This window comes from Oncorhynchus masou, chromosome 32 (assembly GCF_036934945.1).
Source record: "Oncorhynchus masou masou isolate Uvic2021 chromosome 32, UVic_Omas_1.1, whole genome shotgun sequence".
Lineage (NCBI taxonomy): Eukaryota > Metazoa > Chordata > Actinopteri > Salmoniformes > Salmonidae > Oncorhynchus > Oncorhynchus masou.
In genome coordinates, this window is record NC_088243.1 from 4651949 (window position 1) to 4668574 (window position 16626).

The 16626-nt window shown below is 45.8% G+C and overlaps 1 protein-coding gene across 2 annotated transcripts in view; it reads right to left on the minus strand.

Moving 5' to 3' along the window:
- The window catches only part of LOC135525488 (mitogen-activated protein kinase kinase kinase kinase 5-like), an 87265-nt gene that overhangs the window by 17048 nt on the left and 53591 nt on the right, over positions 1–16626 (minus strand). For both annotated transcript variants that reach the window (XM_064953159.1, XM_064953158.1), the window contains 8 exons: positions 12783–12914; positions 12567–12642; positions 9607–9686; positions 8640–8681; positions 7379–7463; positions 7217–7296; positions 6703–6763; positions 3829–3943 (listed from right to left, as the gene is read on the minus strand). In XM_064953159.1, the coding sequence (XP_064809231.1) occupies positions 3829–3943; positions 6703–6763; positions 7217–7296; positions 7379–7463; positions 8640–8681; positions 9607–9686; positions 12567–12642; positions 12783–12914 (671 nt within the window). The remainder of the gene's footprint in view (positions 1–3828; positions 3944–6702; positions 6764–7216; positions 7297–7378; positions 7464–8639; positions 8682–9606; positions 9687–12566; positions 12643–12782; positions 12915–16626) is intronic.

A 16626-nucleotide genomic window follows, 5' to 3' on the forward strand; every position in this document is an offset into this window, starting at 1 on the left:
ACAGTCAGTCATATAACCTGAACCAACACAGTCATACAGCCTGAACCAACACACACAGCCATACAGCCTGAACCAACACACACAGCCATACAGCCTGAACCAACACACAGTCAGTCATACAACCTGACCCAACACACAGTCAGTCATACAACCTGACCCAACACACAGTCATACAGCCTGAACCAACACACACAGTCAGTCATACAGCCTGAACCAACACACAGCCAGTCATACAGCCTGAACCAACACACACAGCCATACAGCTTGAACCAACACACACAGCCAGTCATACAGCCTGAACCAACACACAGTCAGTCATACAGCCTGAACCAACACACAGTCAGTCATACAGCCTGAACCAACACACAGCCAGTCATACAGCCTGAACCAACACAAAGGCAGTCATACAGCCTGAACCAACACACACAGCCATACAGCTTGAACCAACACACACAGCCAGTCATACAGCCTGAACCAACACACAGTCAGTCATACAGCCTGAACCAACACACAGTCAGTCATACAGCCTGAACCAACACACACAGTCAGTCATACAGCCTGAACCAACACACAGTCAGTCATACAGCCTGAACCAACACACACAGTCAGTCATACAACCTGACCCAACACACAGTCAGTCATACAGCCTGAACCAACACACAGTCAGTCATACAACCTGAACCAACACACAGTCAGTCATACAACCTGAACCAACACACAGTCAGTCATACAACCTGAACCAACACACAGTCAGTCATACAACCTGAACCAACACACACAGTCAGTCATACAGCCTGAACCAACACACAGTCAGTCATACAACCTGAACCAACACAGTCATACAGCCTGAACCAACACACAGTCAGTCATACAGCCTGAACCAACACACAGTCAGTCATACAACCTGAACCAACACAGTCATACAGCCTGAACCAACACACAGCCAGTCATACAGCCTGAACCAACACACAGTCAGTCATACAGCCTGACCCAACACACAGTCAGTCATACAACCTGACCCAACACACAGTCAGTCATACAACCTGACCCAACACACAGTCAGTCATACAGCCTGACCCAACACACAGTCAGTCATACAACCTGACCCAACACACAGTAAGTCATACAACCTGACCCAACACACAGTCAGTCATACAGCCTGAACCAACACACAGTCAGTCATACAACCTGAACCAACACACAGTCAGTCATACAACCTGACCCAACACACAGTCAGTCATACAACCTGACCCAACACACAGTCAGTCATACAACCTGACCCAACACACAGTCAGTCATACAGCCTGACCCAACACACAGTCAGTCATACAACCTGAACCAACACACAGTCAGTCATACAACCTGACCCAACACACAGTCAGTCATACAGCCTGAACCAACACACAGTCAGTCATACAACCTGACCCAACACACACAGTCAGTCATACAGCCTGAACCAACACACACAGTCAGTCATACAACCTGACCCAACACACAGTCAGTCATACAACCTGACCCAACACAGTCAGTCATACAGCCTGAACCAACACACAGTCAGTCATACAACCTGAACCAACACACAGTCAGTCATACAACCTGACCCAACACACAGTCAGTCATACAGCCTGACCCAACACACAGTCAGTCATACAGCCTGAACCAACACACACAGTCAGTCATACAACCTGACCCAACACACAGTCAGTCATACAACCTGACCCAACACACAGTCAGTCATACAACCTGACCCAACACACAGTCAGTCATACAGCCTGACCCAACACACACAGCCAGTCATACAACCTGACCCAACACACAGTCAGTCATACAGCCTGAACCAACACACAGTCAGTCATACAACCTGAACCAACACACAGTCAGTCATACAACCTGACCCAACACACAGTCAGTCATACAACCTGAACCAACACACAGTCAGTCATACAACCTGAACCAACACACAGTCAGTCATACAACCTGACCCAACACACAGTCAGTCATACAACCTGAACCAACACACAGTCAGTCATACAACCTGAACCAACACACAGTCAGTCATACAGCCTGAACCAACACACAGTCAGTCATACAACCTGACCCAACGCACAGTCAGTCATACAGCCTGAACCAACACACAGTCAGTCATACAGCCTGAACCAACACACAGTCAGTCATACAACCTGACCCAACACACAGTCAGTCATACAACCTGAACCAACACACAGTCAGTCATACAACCTGACCCAACGCACAGTCAGTCATACAACCTGACCCAACACACAGTCAGTCATACAACCTGACCCAACACACAGTCAGTCATACAACCTGACCCAACGCATAGTCAGTCATACAACCTGACCCAACACACAGTCAGTCATACAACCTGACCCAACGCACAGTCAGTCATACAACCTGACCCAACACACAGTCAGTCATACAGCCTGAACCAACACACAGTCAGTCATACAACCTGACCCAACACACAGTCAGTCATACAACCTGAACCAGCACACAGTCAGTCATACAACCTGACCCAACACAGTCAGTCATACAGCCTGACCCAACACACAGTCAGTCATACAACCTGACCCAACACACAGTCAGTCATACAACCTGACCCAACACACACAGTCAGTCATACAACCTGACCCAACACAGTCATACAGCCTGAACCAACACACAGTCAGTCATACAGCCTGGGTCCTGCAGGCCGCACCGTAGCAAAATGTTTTGAAACTGAAGTTTCTTATTGGACAAGTTCAGATCGTACAGGGCCTTGCAAAAGTATTCAGCCCCTTTGGCGTTTTTCCCATTTTGTTGCAAAAGACCAAAGATAACCCTGAAGGACCTGCAAAGCTCCACATTGGCGTGTCTGCTCATAGGACCAGTTTAAGCCGTACACTCCACAAAGTTGGGCTTTACGGAAGAGTGTCCAAAAAAAGCCATTGCTGAAAGAAAAAAATAAACAAACACATTTGGTGTTTGCCAAAAGGCATGTGGGAGACTCCCCTAACATATGGAAGAAGGTACTCTGGTCAGATGAGACTAAAATTGAGCTTTTTGTCCATCAAGGAAAACACCATGTCTGGCGCAAACCCAACACCTCTCATCACCCCGAGAACACCATCCCCACAGTGAAGCATGGTGGTGGGAGCATCATGCTGTGGAGATGTTTTTCATCAGCAGGGACTGGGAAACTGGTCAGAATTGAAATAATGATGATTGGCTCTAAATACAGGGAAATGTTTGAGGGAAACTTGTTTCAGTCTTCCAGAGATTTGAGACTGGGACGAAGGTTCACCCTCCAGCAGGACAATGACCCTAAGCATACTGCTAAAGCAACACTCGAATGGTTTAAGGGGAAACATTTAAATGTCTTGGAATGGCCTAGTCAAAGTCCAGACCTCAATCCAATTGAGAATCTGTGGTATGCCTTAAAGATTGCTGTACACCAGCAGAACCCATCCAACTTGAAGGAGCCGGAGCAGTTTTGCCTTGAAGATGGGCAGAAATCTCAGTGGCTAGATGTGCCAAGATTATAGAGACATACCCCCAAGAGACTTGCAGCTGTATTTGGTGTCTCAACAAAGTATTGACTTTGAGGGGGTGAATAGTTATGCACGCTCAAGTTCAGTTTTTTAAACTTATTTCTTATTTCTTAACTTATTTCGCAAGCCAGTGTATCTCCCCATTTCTCTCTGTTTCATGCATACTGAACACGACACAGTCATATAGTGTCAACACAGCCTCTGTTGAGAACAATAGAATAGACCCCTGTGTCTCTCACTTGGGTGAGATCTTGTCTGGGAAGCGGTGTGTGTGTGTCACCTTGGTAACATCTTGTCTGGGAAGCGGTGTGTCTGGAACTGAGAGGCCAGGCCAGGCTTCTTCAGCTGCTCAAACAGCCCAATCAGGTTGTGTGAGTAGAGCTGAAAGGTCTTCCCTGTGATCACATCATCAAACAATCACATTATAGGAAAAACATGGATGTGTTGCACCCTATTCCCTATATAGGGCACTACTGTTGACCGGGGTGGGGTGAATTGGGGAGTAGTGCACTATATAGAGAATAGAATGTAATTTGGGACGTAGACATGAGATTGTTTCTGGGGGGTCACATCTCTTACAGTGGTCATGACATCTCCCCCAAAACATTCCTGTATAGTTTAAACAGACAAACGACAACAGAGATAGATTGAAGGACGAAGGAAACGAGATCAAAAGAGGATACGTGGCAGAAACACTTAGTAGTATTATTGTTATTATTATTATTATTATTATTATTAGTGTTGACGTAGTCTCCATCAACATCAATTTGGTTTTATGATGCTGATCTCATATGAACTTGTATCTGAACATACAGGCATGTGGCTGGGATGGAGTTTGATGGATGCACGATCCTGGTCATTTTACCCCAAATTCCCTCGGTTTTCTAGAAATCCCGGTTGGAGAATTCCTGGATTTCCTGCTTATTCCATACTGATTCCAGGAATATTCAAACTAGGATTTCTTGGGGAAAAAACCCCAGGAATTTTGGGACAGTAAACCAAAAGGTTTGTAGGGGTGAACAATGGTGGGACAAAATATGGGTATGACGAAGAGGGGTGGTGATGACTGCGATGATGATGAGTTGTGAATGTGATGATTACCTTCTGATGAAGCCGGTTAATAGAATACCAAATCAAGCCAGACCAGAGGAAGGAGGAGGAGGAAGAGGGACAGAGCCCAAGAGGAAGAGAAGAAAGAAACCAGACATTAGATATTCTCTGAGCCGGGGCATAGGGTCTCAGTAGGACGGCGCTACACATCACACTGAACTTGACCTAGGCTACATCCCAACTCTCTCTCTCTCCTGCCTCCTAAAGTGTTCACTTCCCTTCACCGATTTAAAATGAAATGACCGGAATAAGAAATATGTTAAAGCTCTTGACGAAAGTCGTGAGGCCCGATATGTAAAACTTAATACAGAGCCGTGTAACTACTTGTCATTTTTTCTCTCTCATTTTATTCAACTGTTACCAGGCACCTGCAACAAAGATCGCTCAGATGTACGAGTGCCTTTTGAATAAGAAATAGGGTAGAAACTCCCATGAGCCCATGACCTCCACCAACCCAACGCTTTTTAGATTTTTTTTTTTTGGGGGGGGGGAGTAGCGAACGAGTGTACACTTCAGGAGAAAGTATTGGGGACGTACTCCAAGTATAAGATTCCAATAAGTTAGAAATGTTTGCTTTCACTTTATTACAACAGAGAAATTCAACAACCAAGTGGTTAAAACCCAGATATATAGTATTATTTTTTTTTTTACCTTGCTTAAACCAGGAAGTGCTCAGTGTGCTGATACGCTACACATTGGGGATATGCATCATCTTGCTACAATTAAAAGTTCTTCTTCTCTCACATAAAACTATCTACATTGCTACTGTCACCAGGAGTTTTCCAACCACTGGTCTGGTCCATGATCCCTATCTCTACTCCGTACAGCAGGCCATGAAGACAGACGTGTTATTCATGACTCACTGTGTGACGTGTAGAGGTTGTCCTCCCGATAGATTTTTAGACGAAACTGGTATCTATTCCCCGGGGCCATTCACATCCTCCGGGTAATCTTTTATATACAATTGCACGCCATAAAGACATTCAAGACTACGAAAGTATCGATACACTTTATAGTGTGGCGGCAGTGTAGCCTAGTGGTTAGAGCATTGGACTGTTAACCGAAAGGTTGCAAGTTCAAAACCCCGAGCTGACAAGGTACAAAATCTGTCGTTCTGCCCCTGAACAGGCAGTTAACCCACTGTTCCCAGGCTGTCATTGAAAATAAGAATTTGTTCTTAACTGACTTGCCTGGTAAAATAAAGGTAAAAAAAAGAAAAATTAGAAGTTGTCTCCAATAGCTTTTGAACAACATATTTCCGGCTACTGTAGAATATACTGTATATGATGTGATTACCAGAGCTTTCTGGCTGCTGTAGAATATACTGTATATGATGTGATTACCAGAGCTTTCTGGCTGCTGTAGGATATATATATATATATTTATATATATATAAAATATATATATATTTTATTTTATATATATATATATGATGTGACACCTGTATTGGTCTTACCGACAGGGCCTAAAAAGAACACCTGCCAAAAGGTAGATTTTGACATTGGCTGGTAGATTTCACCAGCCACATTGTGGAGTCCTGACCCATCTCCCGCCAGAACGAGCATTTAATTCGCATTTGTGACTAAAAATAGTCACAAGTATGATCACATTTATAGTTAAATAAATGCCGCAGTCATTGTTATCAAAAGTATTTCTGCCATGTCACGTTACCATAGTAACCGTCCACCCTTAAAGGGGCACGTGAACATTTTTCTCTCATCTGTGACATTTAGGGTAATAGACACACTGGCACAAACGTGACTCAAGTCACATTACCATAGTAACCGTCCACCCTTAAAGGGGCACGTGAACATTTTTCTCTCATCTGTGATATTTAGGTTAATAGACTCAGGGAGTCAAAATAAAAAAATAAACAATATACCACATTACTTCTTAATATTAATACATGTATTTTTTTAGAAACATTACAAAGCACGCTCATCAGTTTTTGTCTGGTAAAAAAAAAAGATTAAAAAAAAACTACCTGCCCACAGTGGCTGGTGGACCAAAAAGTTAAACGTTATGCCCATGCTTACTGACTCACCTGACAGAGACATCAGGTTGTTGTTGATGATGTAGAGCCAGGTACACTTCCTGGGGAACAGCTAGAGGGGGAACATGAGACAACAAAGACACTGAATAACTTATTACTTTACAGATACAGAGGACAACAGACCTCATAATATTAGTGCTTGAAAGCAGAGATCCTAAGTCCTACTCCTGGAGACCCTCATTACTGCAGATCAAAATCACTGAGTCATGGTTTGGTTTATCCCAGACAGCCCCAGTACTACAGGTCAAAATCACTGAGTCATGGTTTGGTTTATCCCAGTACTGCAGGTCAAAATCACTGAGTCATGGTTTGGTTTATCCCAGAGAGCCCCAGCACTACAGGTCAAAATCACTGAGTCATTGTTTGGTTTATCCCAGAGAGCCCCAGCACTACAGGTCAAAATCACTGAGTCATGGTTTGGTTTATCCCAGAGAGCCCCAGCACTACAGGTCAAAATCACTGAGTCATGGTTTGGTTTATCCCAGAGAGCCCCATGTGTTCCTACCTGTTCCATGGTGGCTTCATGCAGCTCATTCAGGTTGAGGGTATAGATCCCATCCTCCGTCCCAAATATAAGGTACTGGTCTGAAACAAAACAGTAGAAATACATTGAATAGTGTGTGACACATTCACTCAATGAAACGTTGTGTGTGTGTGTGTGTGTTACCTTTAGTATCAGGGTGTATCCATGACGTGGCACAGTTGATGTTCAGTGGGCAGCCATCAAACACCTTGGAGAAACAGGCCCCCATCTAGAGTAGTGATACGGAGGACCAATTGAGAACGTAAACAAACACAAATGTCTCCTTGTCCAAAAGACTGCTCCCAGGGTAAGGAAGCTAAACATGTTTATTTTGGAAAGATACAAATGTGTGAGCTATCCCATTGAAGTATGGTCTTCAGATGGATCATGTTTAAAATGTCAGCCGGGGTTTTTGAAAAGGGAATTTGAGCGATGGATAACCACAACACACACACATGGCCACAAAAACTAGAGTTCACTGGTATTATGCAGCTCACAGACCGTGACCCCAGACAGTGACCCCAGACCGTGACCACAGACAGTTATGACCGCTCACAGACAGTGACCCCAGACAGTGACCCCAGACCGTGACCCCAGACCGTGACCCCAGACAGTGACCCCAGATCGTGACCCCAGACCGTGACCCCAGACAGTTATGACCGCTCACAGACAGTGACCCCAGACCGTGACCCCAGACCGTGACCCCAGACCGTGACCCCAGACAGTTATGACCGCTCACAGACAGTGACCCCAGACCGTGACCCCAGACCGTGACCCCAGACAGTTATGACCGCTCACAGACAGTGACCCCAGACAGTGACCTCAGACCGTGACCCCAGACCGTGACCCCAGACCGTGACCCCAGACAGTGACCCCAGACCCGTGACCCCAGACCGTGACCCCAGACCGTGACCCCAGACCCGTGACCGCAGACCGTGACCCCAGACAGTGACCCCAGACCCGTGACCCCAGACCGTGACCCCAGACCCGTGACCCCAGACAGTGACCCCAGACCATGACTCCAGACAGTTATGACCGATCACAGACAGTTATGACAGCTCACAGACAGTGACCCCAGACAGTGACCTCAGACCGTGACCCCAGACCGTGACCCCAGACCGTGACCCCAGACAGTGACCCCAGACCCGTGACCCCAGACCGTGACCCCAGACCGTGACCCCAGACCCGTGACCGCAGACCGTGACCCCAGACAGTGACCCCAGACAGTGACCCCAGACCGTGACCCCAGACAGTGACCCCAGACAGTGACCCCAGACAGTGACCCCAGACAGTGACCCCAGACCGTTATGACCGATCACAGACAGTTATGACAGCTCACAGACAGATATGACAGCTCAGTATATAGGGAATAGGGGCCTCAGACTCATGGAGACGGGTCACTCACCAGGACTTTAGGAGTTGGCGGCAGGCCGTTGATGGCAGGTTTCTGAGGAGAAACAAACAGCCACACATCAGACTGGAGGAGGAGTGGAGCACAAAAATACAAACACATTGAACCTTTGTTTAACTCGGCAAGTCAGGTAAGAACACATTGAACCTTTGTTTAACTCGGCAAGTCAGGTAAGAACACATTGTTATTTACAATGACGGCCTACCCCGTACAAAACCGGACGCCGCTGGACCAATTGTGTGCCGCCCCCTATGGGCACTCCCAATCACGGCCGGATGTGACACAGCCTGGATTCGAACCAGGGACTGTAAGCCTAGTGCTGGTCCGCATTTTCCATGTGATCTGTGTCTCCAATTCCACACCGTTCCTATTTATCCCCTTTATAGTGAATAGGTTACCATTTTGGGATGCAGACTCCGTGTCATTATGTTATCATAGTCTTCTTCGTCAACGTTTTTAAGATGTTTTGTATGTTTTTTCCCCCCATCTGCTTATGCGTTTTCATTTCGACGCCAAATCCACAACTGGTTTGCTTGGCCAAAGAGCTTTATTTTCTGTGTCATCCGACAAAATGTAAAACGCCCGGAGTTGACTAAAAACGGCATCGCCACTTGGATTGAAGACGGGTTTCTTTTGGTGGGATGACATAAAAATAGAGCTCTTTCACCAAGCGCACACCACGGGTAGATTTGGTGTCGAAACGAGAACGCATCAGCAGAAAATAAATCACATTCCTACTGTAAAATATGTTATTTCTGTTTTTTATTTTAATACATTTACAACCAAATTCTATAAACATGTTTTTTTGCTGTGTCCTTATGGGATGTGTGTAGATTTATGAGGAACATGTTTTAAAAAATCTGATCCATTTCTAGAATAAGTTGTAACGTAACAAAATGTGGAAACAGTCAAGGCGTTTGAATACGTTTTGAAAAGACGTTCAACAGGAAGATGTACTCACAAGGTAGTCTTTCTTCTCCGTCCTCTGTGGTCGGCTGGGACGAGGACTGGGATTGTCTACGTTCACGCCGTCATCGGGATCTGGTGAAAGTCAAACAGAGTCACGTTTACATTTGAGTCCTTCAGCAGATGCCCTTATCCAGAGTCACAAGAAGGTAAAACAACCACATATCATCATCATCATCACCATCATCATCACCACCATCATCATCACCACCATCACCACCATCATCATCACCATCACCACCATCATCATCATCACCATCATCATCACCATCACCATCATCCCCATCAGTTAGAGTTATATTCTAGCATAGAACTCTCTGAGGGTTAAATTTGAGCAGTGAGGCCCGAGGCGGTATGGTATATGTTCTTAGGGATACAGCCCTTAGCCGTGGTATATTGGCCATATACCACAAACGACACAGTGCCTATTAGAAACTGGTTACCCAACGTAATTAGAGCAGTAATAAAATAAATGATTTGTCATATACCCATTGGTATACGGGTCGGATATAGCACAGCTGTCAGACAATCGGCATTCGTGGCTTGAACCATGCCGTTTATAATCTAGCAGAGAACTCTGAGGGTGAAAGTCCCGGGTCGATGGTCAAGGAACTCCCCTCGAACGCGGCAGGGGTGGTAAAAGTACCCGATTGTCACACTTACGTAAAAGTAAAGATCCTTCGAGTCATTTCCTGAAAAAGTGAAAGTCACCCCATTTAGTAAGTCGCTCTGGATAAGAGCGTCTGCTAAATGACTTAAATGTAAATGTAAATTTAAAAATAACTACTTGAGTAAAAGTCAAATACTTAAGGATCAAAAGAAAAAAGTATAAATCATGTCAAATTCCTGATATTAAGCAAACCATAAGGCACCATTTATTAAATTTTATTTATGGATATTCAGGGTTACACTCCAACACACCAGTGAGTCCCCCAGATCAGAGGCAGTAGGGAGGACCAGGGATGTTCTCTGTTTAGTGAGTCCTCCAGATCAGAGACATTAGGGGTGACCAGGGATGTTCTCTGTTTAGTGAGTCCTCCAGATCAGACAGTAGGGATGACCAGGGATGTTCTCTGTTTAGTGAGTCCCCCAGATCAGAGGCAGTAGGGATGACCAGGGATGTTCTCTGTTTAGTGAGTCCTCCAGATCAGAGGCAGTAGGGATGACCAGGGATGTTCTCTGTTTAGTGAGTCCTCCAGATCAGAGGCAGTAGGGATGACCAGGGATGTTCTCTGTTTAGTGAGTCCTCCAGATCAGACAGTAGGGATGACCAGGGATGTTCTCTGTTTAGTGAGTCCCCCAGATCAGAGGCAGTAGGGATGACCAGGGATGTTCTCTGTTTAGTGAGTCCTCCAGATCAGAGGCAGTAGGGATGACTAGGGATGTTCTCTGTTTAGTGAATCCCCCAGAACAGAGGCAGTAGGGATGACCAGGGATGTTCTCTGTGTAGTGAGTCCTCCAGATCCGACAGTAGGGATGACCAGGGATGTTCTCTGTTTAGTGAGTCCCCCAGATCAGAGGCAGTAGGGATGACCAGGGATGTTCTCTGTTTAGTGAGTCCTCCAGATCAGAGGCAGTAGGGATGACCAGGGATGTTCTCTGTTTTGTGAGTCCTCCAGATCAGAGGCAGTAAGGATGACCAGGGATGTTCTCTGTTTAGTGAGTCCTCCAGATCAGAGGCAGTAGGGATGACCAGGGATGTTCTCTGTTTAGTGAGTCCTCCAGATCAGAGGCAGTAGGGAGGACCAGGGATGTTCTCTGTTTAGTGAGTCCTCCAGATCAGAGGCAGTAGGGATGACCAGGGATGTTCTCTGTTTACTGAGTCCTCCAGATCAGAGGCAGTAGGGATGACCAGGGATGTTCTCTGTTTAGTGAGTCCTCCAGATCAGAGGCAGTAGGGACGACCAGGGATATTCTCTGTTTAGTGAGTCCTCCAGATCAGAGGCAGTAGGGAGGACCAGGGATGTTCTCTGTTTAGTGAGTCCTCCAGATCAGACAGTAGGATTGACCAGGGATGTTCTCTGTTTAGTGAGTCCCCCAGATCAGAGGCAGTAGGGAGGACCAGGGATTTTCTTTGAGAAGCGTGTTTAATGTAGAGATCTGTACACATAGTCCACCAATACAAACATTGGCCCAGATGAATGTCCAAACAACGCGCTCGGAGGAAAACAAAACTCGTGTCAGTACACGGAGGAACAACCACAGTCCCGACACTACATACACATGCGTCCAATGTGAAAATAATAAACCGCATAGAATAGAATGTATTACATAAGGATGCAGTCGATGATATAGAGTACAGTATATACGTATGCATATGAGATGAATAATGGAGGGTAAGTAACATTATATAAGGTAGCATTGTTTAAAGTGGCTAGTGATACATGTATTACATACGGATGCAGTCAATGATATAGAGTACAGTATATACGTATACATATGAGATGAATAATGGAGGGTATGTAACATTATATAAGGCAGCATTGAATTATTAAACCTTCTTAGATACACCTTCTTTCCTTTGAATACTTTTGAATTACATTTAACATTTACATTTAAGTCATTTAGCAGACGCTCTTATCCAGAGCGACTTACAAAATGGTGAATTCACCTTCTGACATCCAGTGGAACAGCCACTTTACAATAGTGCATCTAAATCATTTAAGGGGGGGGGGGGGGTGAGAAGGATTACTTATCCTATCCTAGGTATTCCTTAAAGAGGTGGGGTTTCAGGTGTCTCAGGTGAATTACTGTGAATTACTGACAAATACATTGTTTGAATAACTGATAGCTTGGAATAGAAGAGATTGTTTCTAATTTCGAGTCGTCGTTGAATTGATTGAGGATACAAGTGACCAAGACATACTGTAAGAGGACATGGTGAGGAGTGCGCGCACATGTCTGTCTGTGTGTGTGTGTGTGCACGTGGGCGTGCGACAGTCTGTGTGTCCTTACCGGGGTCTGTGGACGTAGATAGCAGATTGGGGCTACTGCCGCTGGCTGACAGGTTGTCCGGACCAGAATGCTCCGCCTTACAATTAAAATACCTTTATTACCTCAAACTTAGGGAATTCCTTTAACATTGTAAGCTTCATAATGTCATTTAAAAACACACAGAATATCGTGAATATTCAAACATTGTAATAGAAAAAGATATACATAAACACATGCCTTGTTGCCCTGCTCTGGGGTGCTCAGCCTCCGGGGGAACAGGCCTGGACCTGGGCTGTCCTCTGAGCCTGGAAATCTCCTCACTGTCAGACACCTCTCATCTAGCTCATCTGACAAACTGCTCAGATGAGGCTAAGAGTGAGAGGAGGAGAGGGAGAGGAAGGAGAGAACAGAGGAGAGGAAGAGGGAAGGAGAGGAGGCGAGGCAGTGGAAAAGAGGAGAGAAAGAGGGAAGGAGAGAAGGAGAGGAAGAAGAGAACAGAGGAGAGGAAGAGGGAAGGAGAGGAGAGGAAGAGGGAAGGAGAGAAGGAGAGGAAGAAGAGAACAGAGGAGAGGAAGAGGAAAGGAGGAGAGGCAGAGGAAGAGGGAAGGAGAGAAGGAGAGGAAGAAGAGAACATAGGAGAGGAAGAGGGAAGGAGAGGAGGAGAGGCAGAGATGAGGAGGAGAGGCAGAGGAAGCGAGGCAGAGATGAAGAGAACAGAGCAGAGGAGAGGAAGAGGGAAGGAGAGGAGAGGCAGAGGAAGAGAGGCAGAGATGAAGAGAACAGAGCAGAGGAAGAGGAGGGAGAAGGAGGAAAACAAGGGGTTATGTACACACCTGTTTGTCAGGTATATGCAGAACAGTGGCTGCAGTTCAAACACTTAAAAAGACACACCCTATCCCCTCAGCCCTCAAATGAAGTGGACACTTCTGATGACGTGTCATGACGTCTGACGAGTATACACTTGCAGGGCGAGGGGTGAGGCAGGGCGAGGGTTGAGGCAGGGCGAGGGTTGAGGCAGGGCGAGGGTTGAGGCAGGGCGGGGGTTGAGGCAGGGCGGGGGTTGAGGCAGGGCGAGGGGTGAGGCAGGGCGAGGGGTGAGGCAAGGTGAGGGGTGAGGCAGAGCGAGAGGAGAGGCAGGGCGAGGGTGGGTGAGGCAGGGCGAGGGGTGAGGCAGGGCGAGGGGTGAGGCAGGGCGAGGGGTGAGGCAGGGCGAGGGGTGAGGCAGTGCGAGGTTTGAGTGTGGGCGAGGGGTGGGGCAGAGCGAGGGGTGAGGCAGGGCGAGGGGTGAGGCAGGGCGAGGGGAGAGGCAGAGCGAGGGGTGGGGCAGGGCGAGGGGTGAGGCAGGGCGAGGGGTGAGGCAGGGCGAGGGGTGAGGCAGGATGAGGGAGGAAGGAATCATTTTTAATGATTAAATGGACCGCCCTTGCCCGGAAATCACTCATCCACTGATGGCTTGTGGGTTCTTTATATGCGCTACAGTCAATTATAACTACATGTCTACTGATTAATAATTATATAGTTAATATATACACCTACTGTATGATTGCTAGCAAATTAATTAGCTAACTAATGTTAGCCTGCCTACTGTATGATAGCTAGCAAATTAATTAGCTAACTAACGTTAGCCTGCCTACTGTATGATAATTAATTTGCTAGCTATCATACAGTAGGCAGGCTAACGTTAGTTAGCTAATTAATTTGCTAGCTAACTAACGTTAGCCTGCCTACTGTATGATAGCTAGCAAATTAATTAGCTAACGTTAGCCTGCCTACTGTATGATAGCTGACAAATTAATTAGCTAACTTACGTTAGCCTGCCTAGCTAGAACTTCTGAAGGAAAATGTTTTATTTCTACAACTTCCAAAATATTTACTTTTTATGGGAAGTGTTTGTGCATTAGTAGCACAATTTCTAATTTATTTGCATTTGTTTTTACTTACACTTGTGTGTTAACTTCTCCATTAATGTTGTTTTTAAGTTTTGGCAGACTTTTCTTAGCGGATGTACAACTGTGGTGAATTGAATTATGGGGAGATTCAGGCCCCGGAGTGAACATAATTATACACTCACACACTAGACTGAAAAAACGAGGGTTGAGGTTACGTTATAAACTCCCCTTGATTGGCTAATCATTTGGACCACCCTCCAAGATGGCGACGGGGATTCCCCCAAGGGCATAAGGTAGACGAGGGTGTGTCTTTTAAGTGTTTCCTCTGGAAAAATGTGTAGCAGTGGGGGGCAAACCCTCCTTGTTTTAGGGGACAAGGGTCCCTCCCTTCGATCATTTTATGTAGGAGGACTGAGAAGCTCAGTTCTCGTGACTTTGGAGGACATTCTACTCCAAAAATAATTAAAATAAAATGATGCTGATTCCACCTAAATGATACTTTTCCACCTCCAGAAAGGAGCTGTATTTGTTTAAAATATATATATGTTTAAAATATTTTAACATATTTGACCATCCATCATATTAGGTAGCATCGTGGTGAGAGCGTTGGACTAGTAACTGGAAGGTTGCAAGTTCAAACCCCCGAGCTGACAAGGTACGAATCTGTCGTTCTGCCCCTGAACAGGCAGTTAACCCACTGTTCCTAGGCCGTCATTGAAAATAGGAATTTGTTCTTAACTGACTTGCCTAGTAAAATAAAGGTAAAATAAATAAATGTAAAAAAATTACTGACTTGCCTAGTTAAATAAAGGTAAAATAAATAAATAAAATAAAATTACTGACTTGCCTAGTTAACTTTTATTAATTTTATAAATAGTAATAAAAACATATATTCGGTGTGCTGTTAGCAGTAAGCATTATCACCTGTAGTCCAACTGATGCAGCACAGTGTTAATAACTAAACAGGCTGAAATATGGGGTTGCCTGTCAGCATTTTATTTATTTATTTAACCTTTAATTAACTAGGCAAGTCAGTTAACGATAAAATTATTATTTACAATGACGGCCTACACCGGCCAAACCCGGGACGATGCTGGGGCCAATTGTGCGCCGCCCTACGGGTTTCCCAATCACGGTCGGTTGTGACACCGCCTGGAAACGAACCAGAGTGGCTGTGGCGACGCCTCTTGCACTGAGATGCAGTGACTTAGACCGCTGCGCCACTCGGGAGCCCCATAGGCCATTTACCCTTTTGGGCTAAGATCTCAAATTTGATCTTTAAACTAGTTCGCATCATATTGATGAATTTGATGTCACAAAAAAAAAACTTGCATAAACACAGTGAATATAATGTACCTGTTAAGGTAACCTGGAGATACCTGGGTAACCTGGAGTAACCTGGGTAACCTGGGTAACCTGGAGTAACCTGGGTAACCTGGAGTAACCTGGGTAACCTGGGTAACCTGGAGTAACCTGGGTAACCTGGAGTAACCTGGGTAACCTGGAGTAACCTGGGTAACCTGGGTAACCTGGAGTAACCTGGGTAACCTGGGTAACCTGGAGTAACCTGGAGTAACCTGGGTAACCTGGAGTAACCTGGGTAACCTGGAGTAACCTGGAGTAACCTGGGTAACCTGGAGTAACCTGGAGTAACCTGGGTAACCTGGAGTAACCTGGAGTAACCTGGGTAACCTGGAGTAACCTGGGTAACCTGGAGTAACCTGGGTAACCTGGAGTAACCTGGTTAACCTGGAGTAACCTGGGTAACCTGGAGTAACCTGGGTAACCTGGAGTAACCTGGGTAACCTGGAGTAACCTGGGTAACCTGGAGTAACCTGGAGTAACCTGGGTAACCTGGGTAACCAGGAGTAACCTGGAGTAACCTGGGTAACCTGGAGTAAGCTGGAGTAACCTGGAGTAAGCTGGGTAACCTGGAGTAACCGGGGTAACCTGGAGTAACCTGGGGTAATACTTCCTGTCGCACAGAAACCACTTCATGTCACAATATTTCCCCTGGTTGCCACGACTCCTGCACAACCCCAAAATATAATTTGTCTGATCCCACTCGGGCAAAAATTATTTTGGAGGTAGGGTGGACGTGTTCGCCCAGGTTACCCAGGATACGAGAAATAAATCAAGTCGGAATGGAAAGCTGGGATCCTCCTCTTTTTAACAAAGGCCATTTTGTTGTT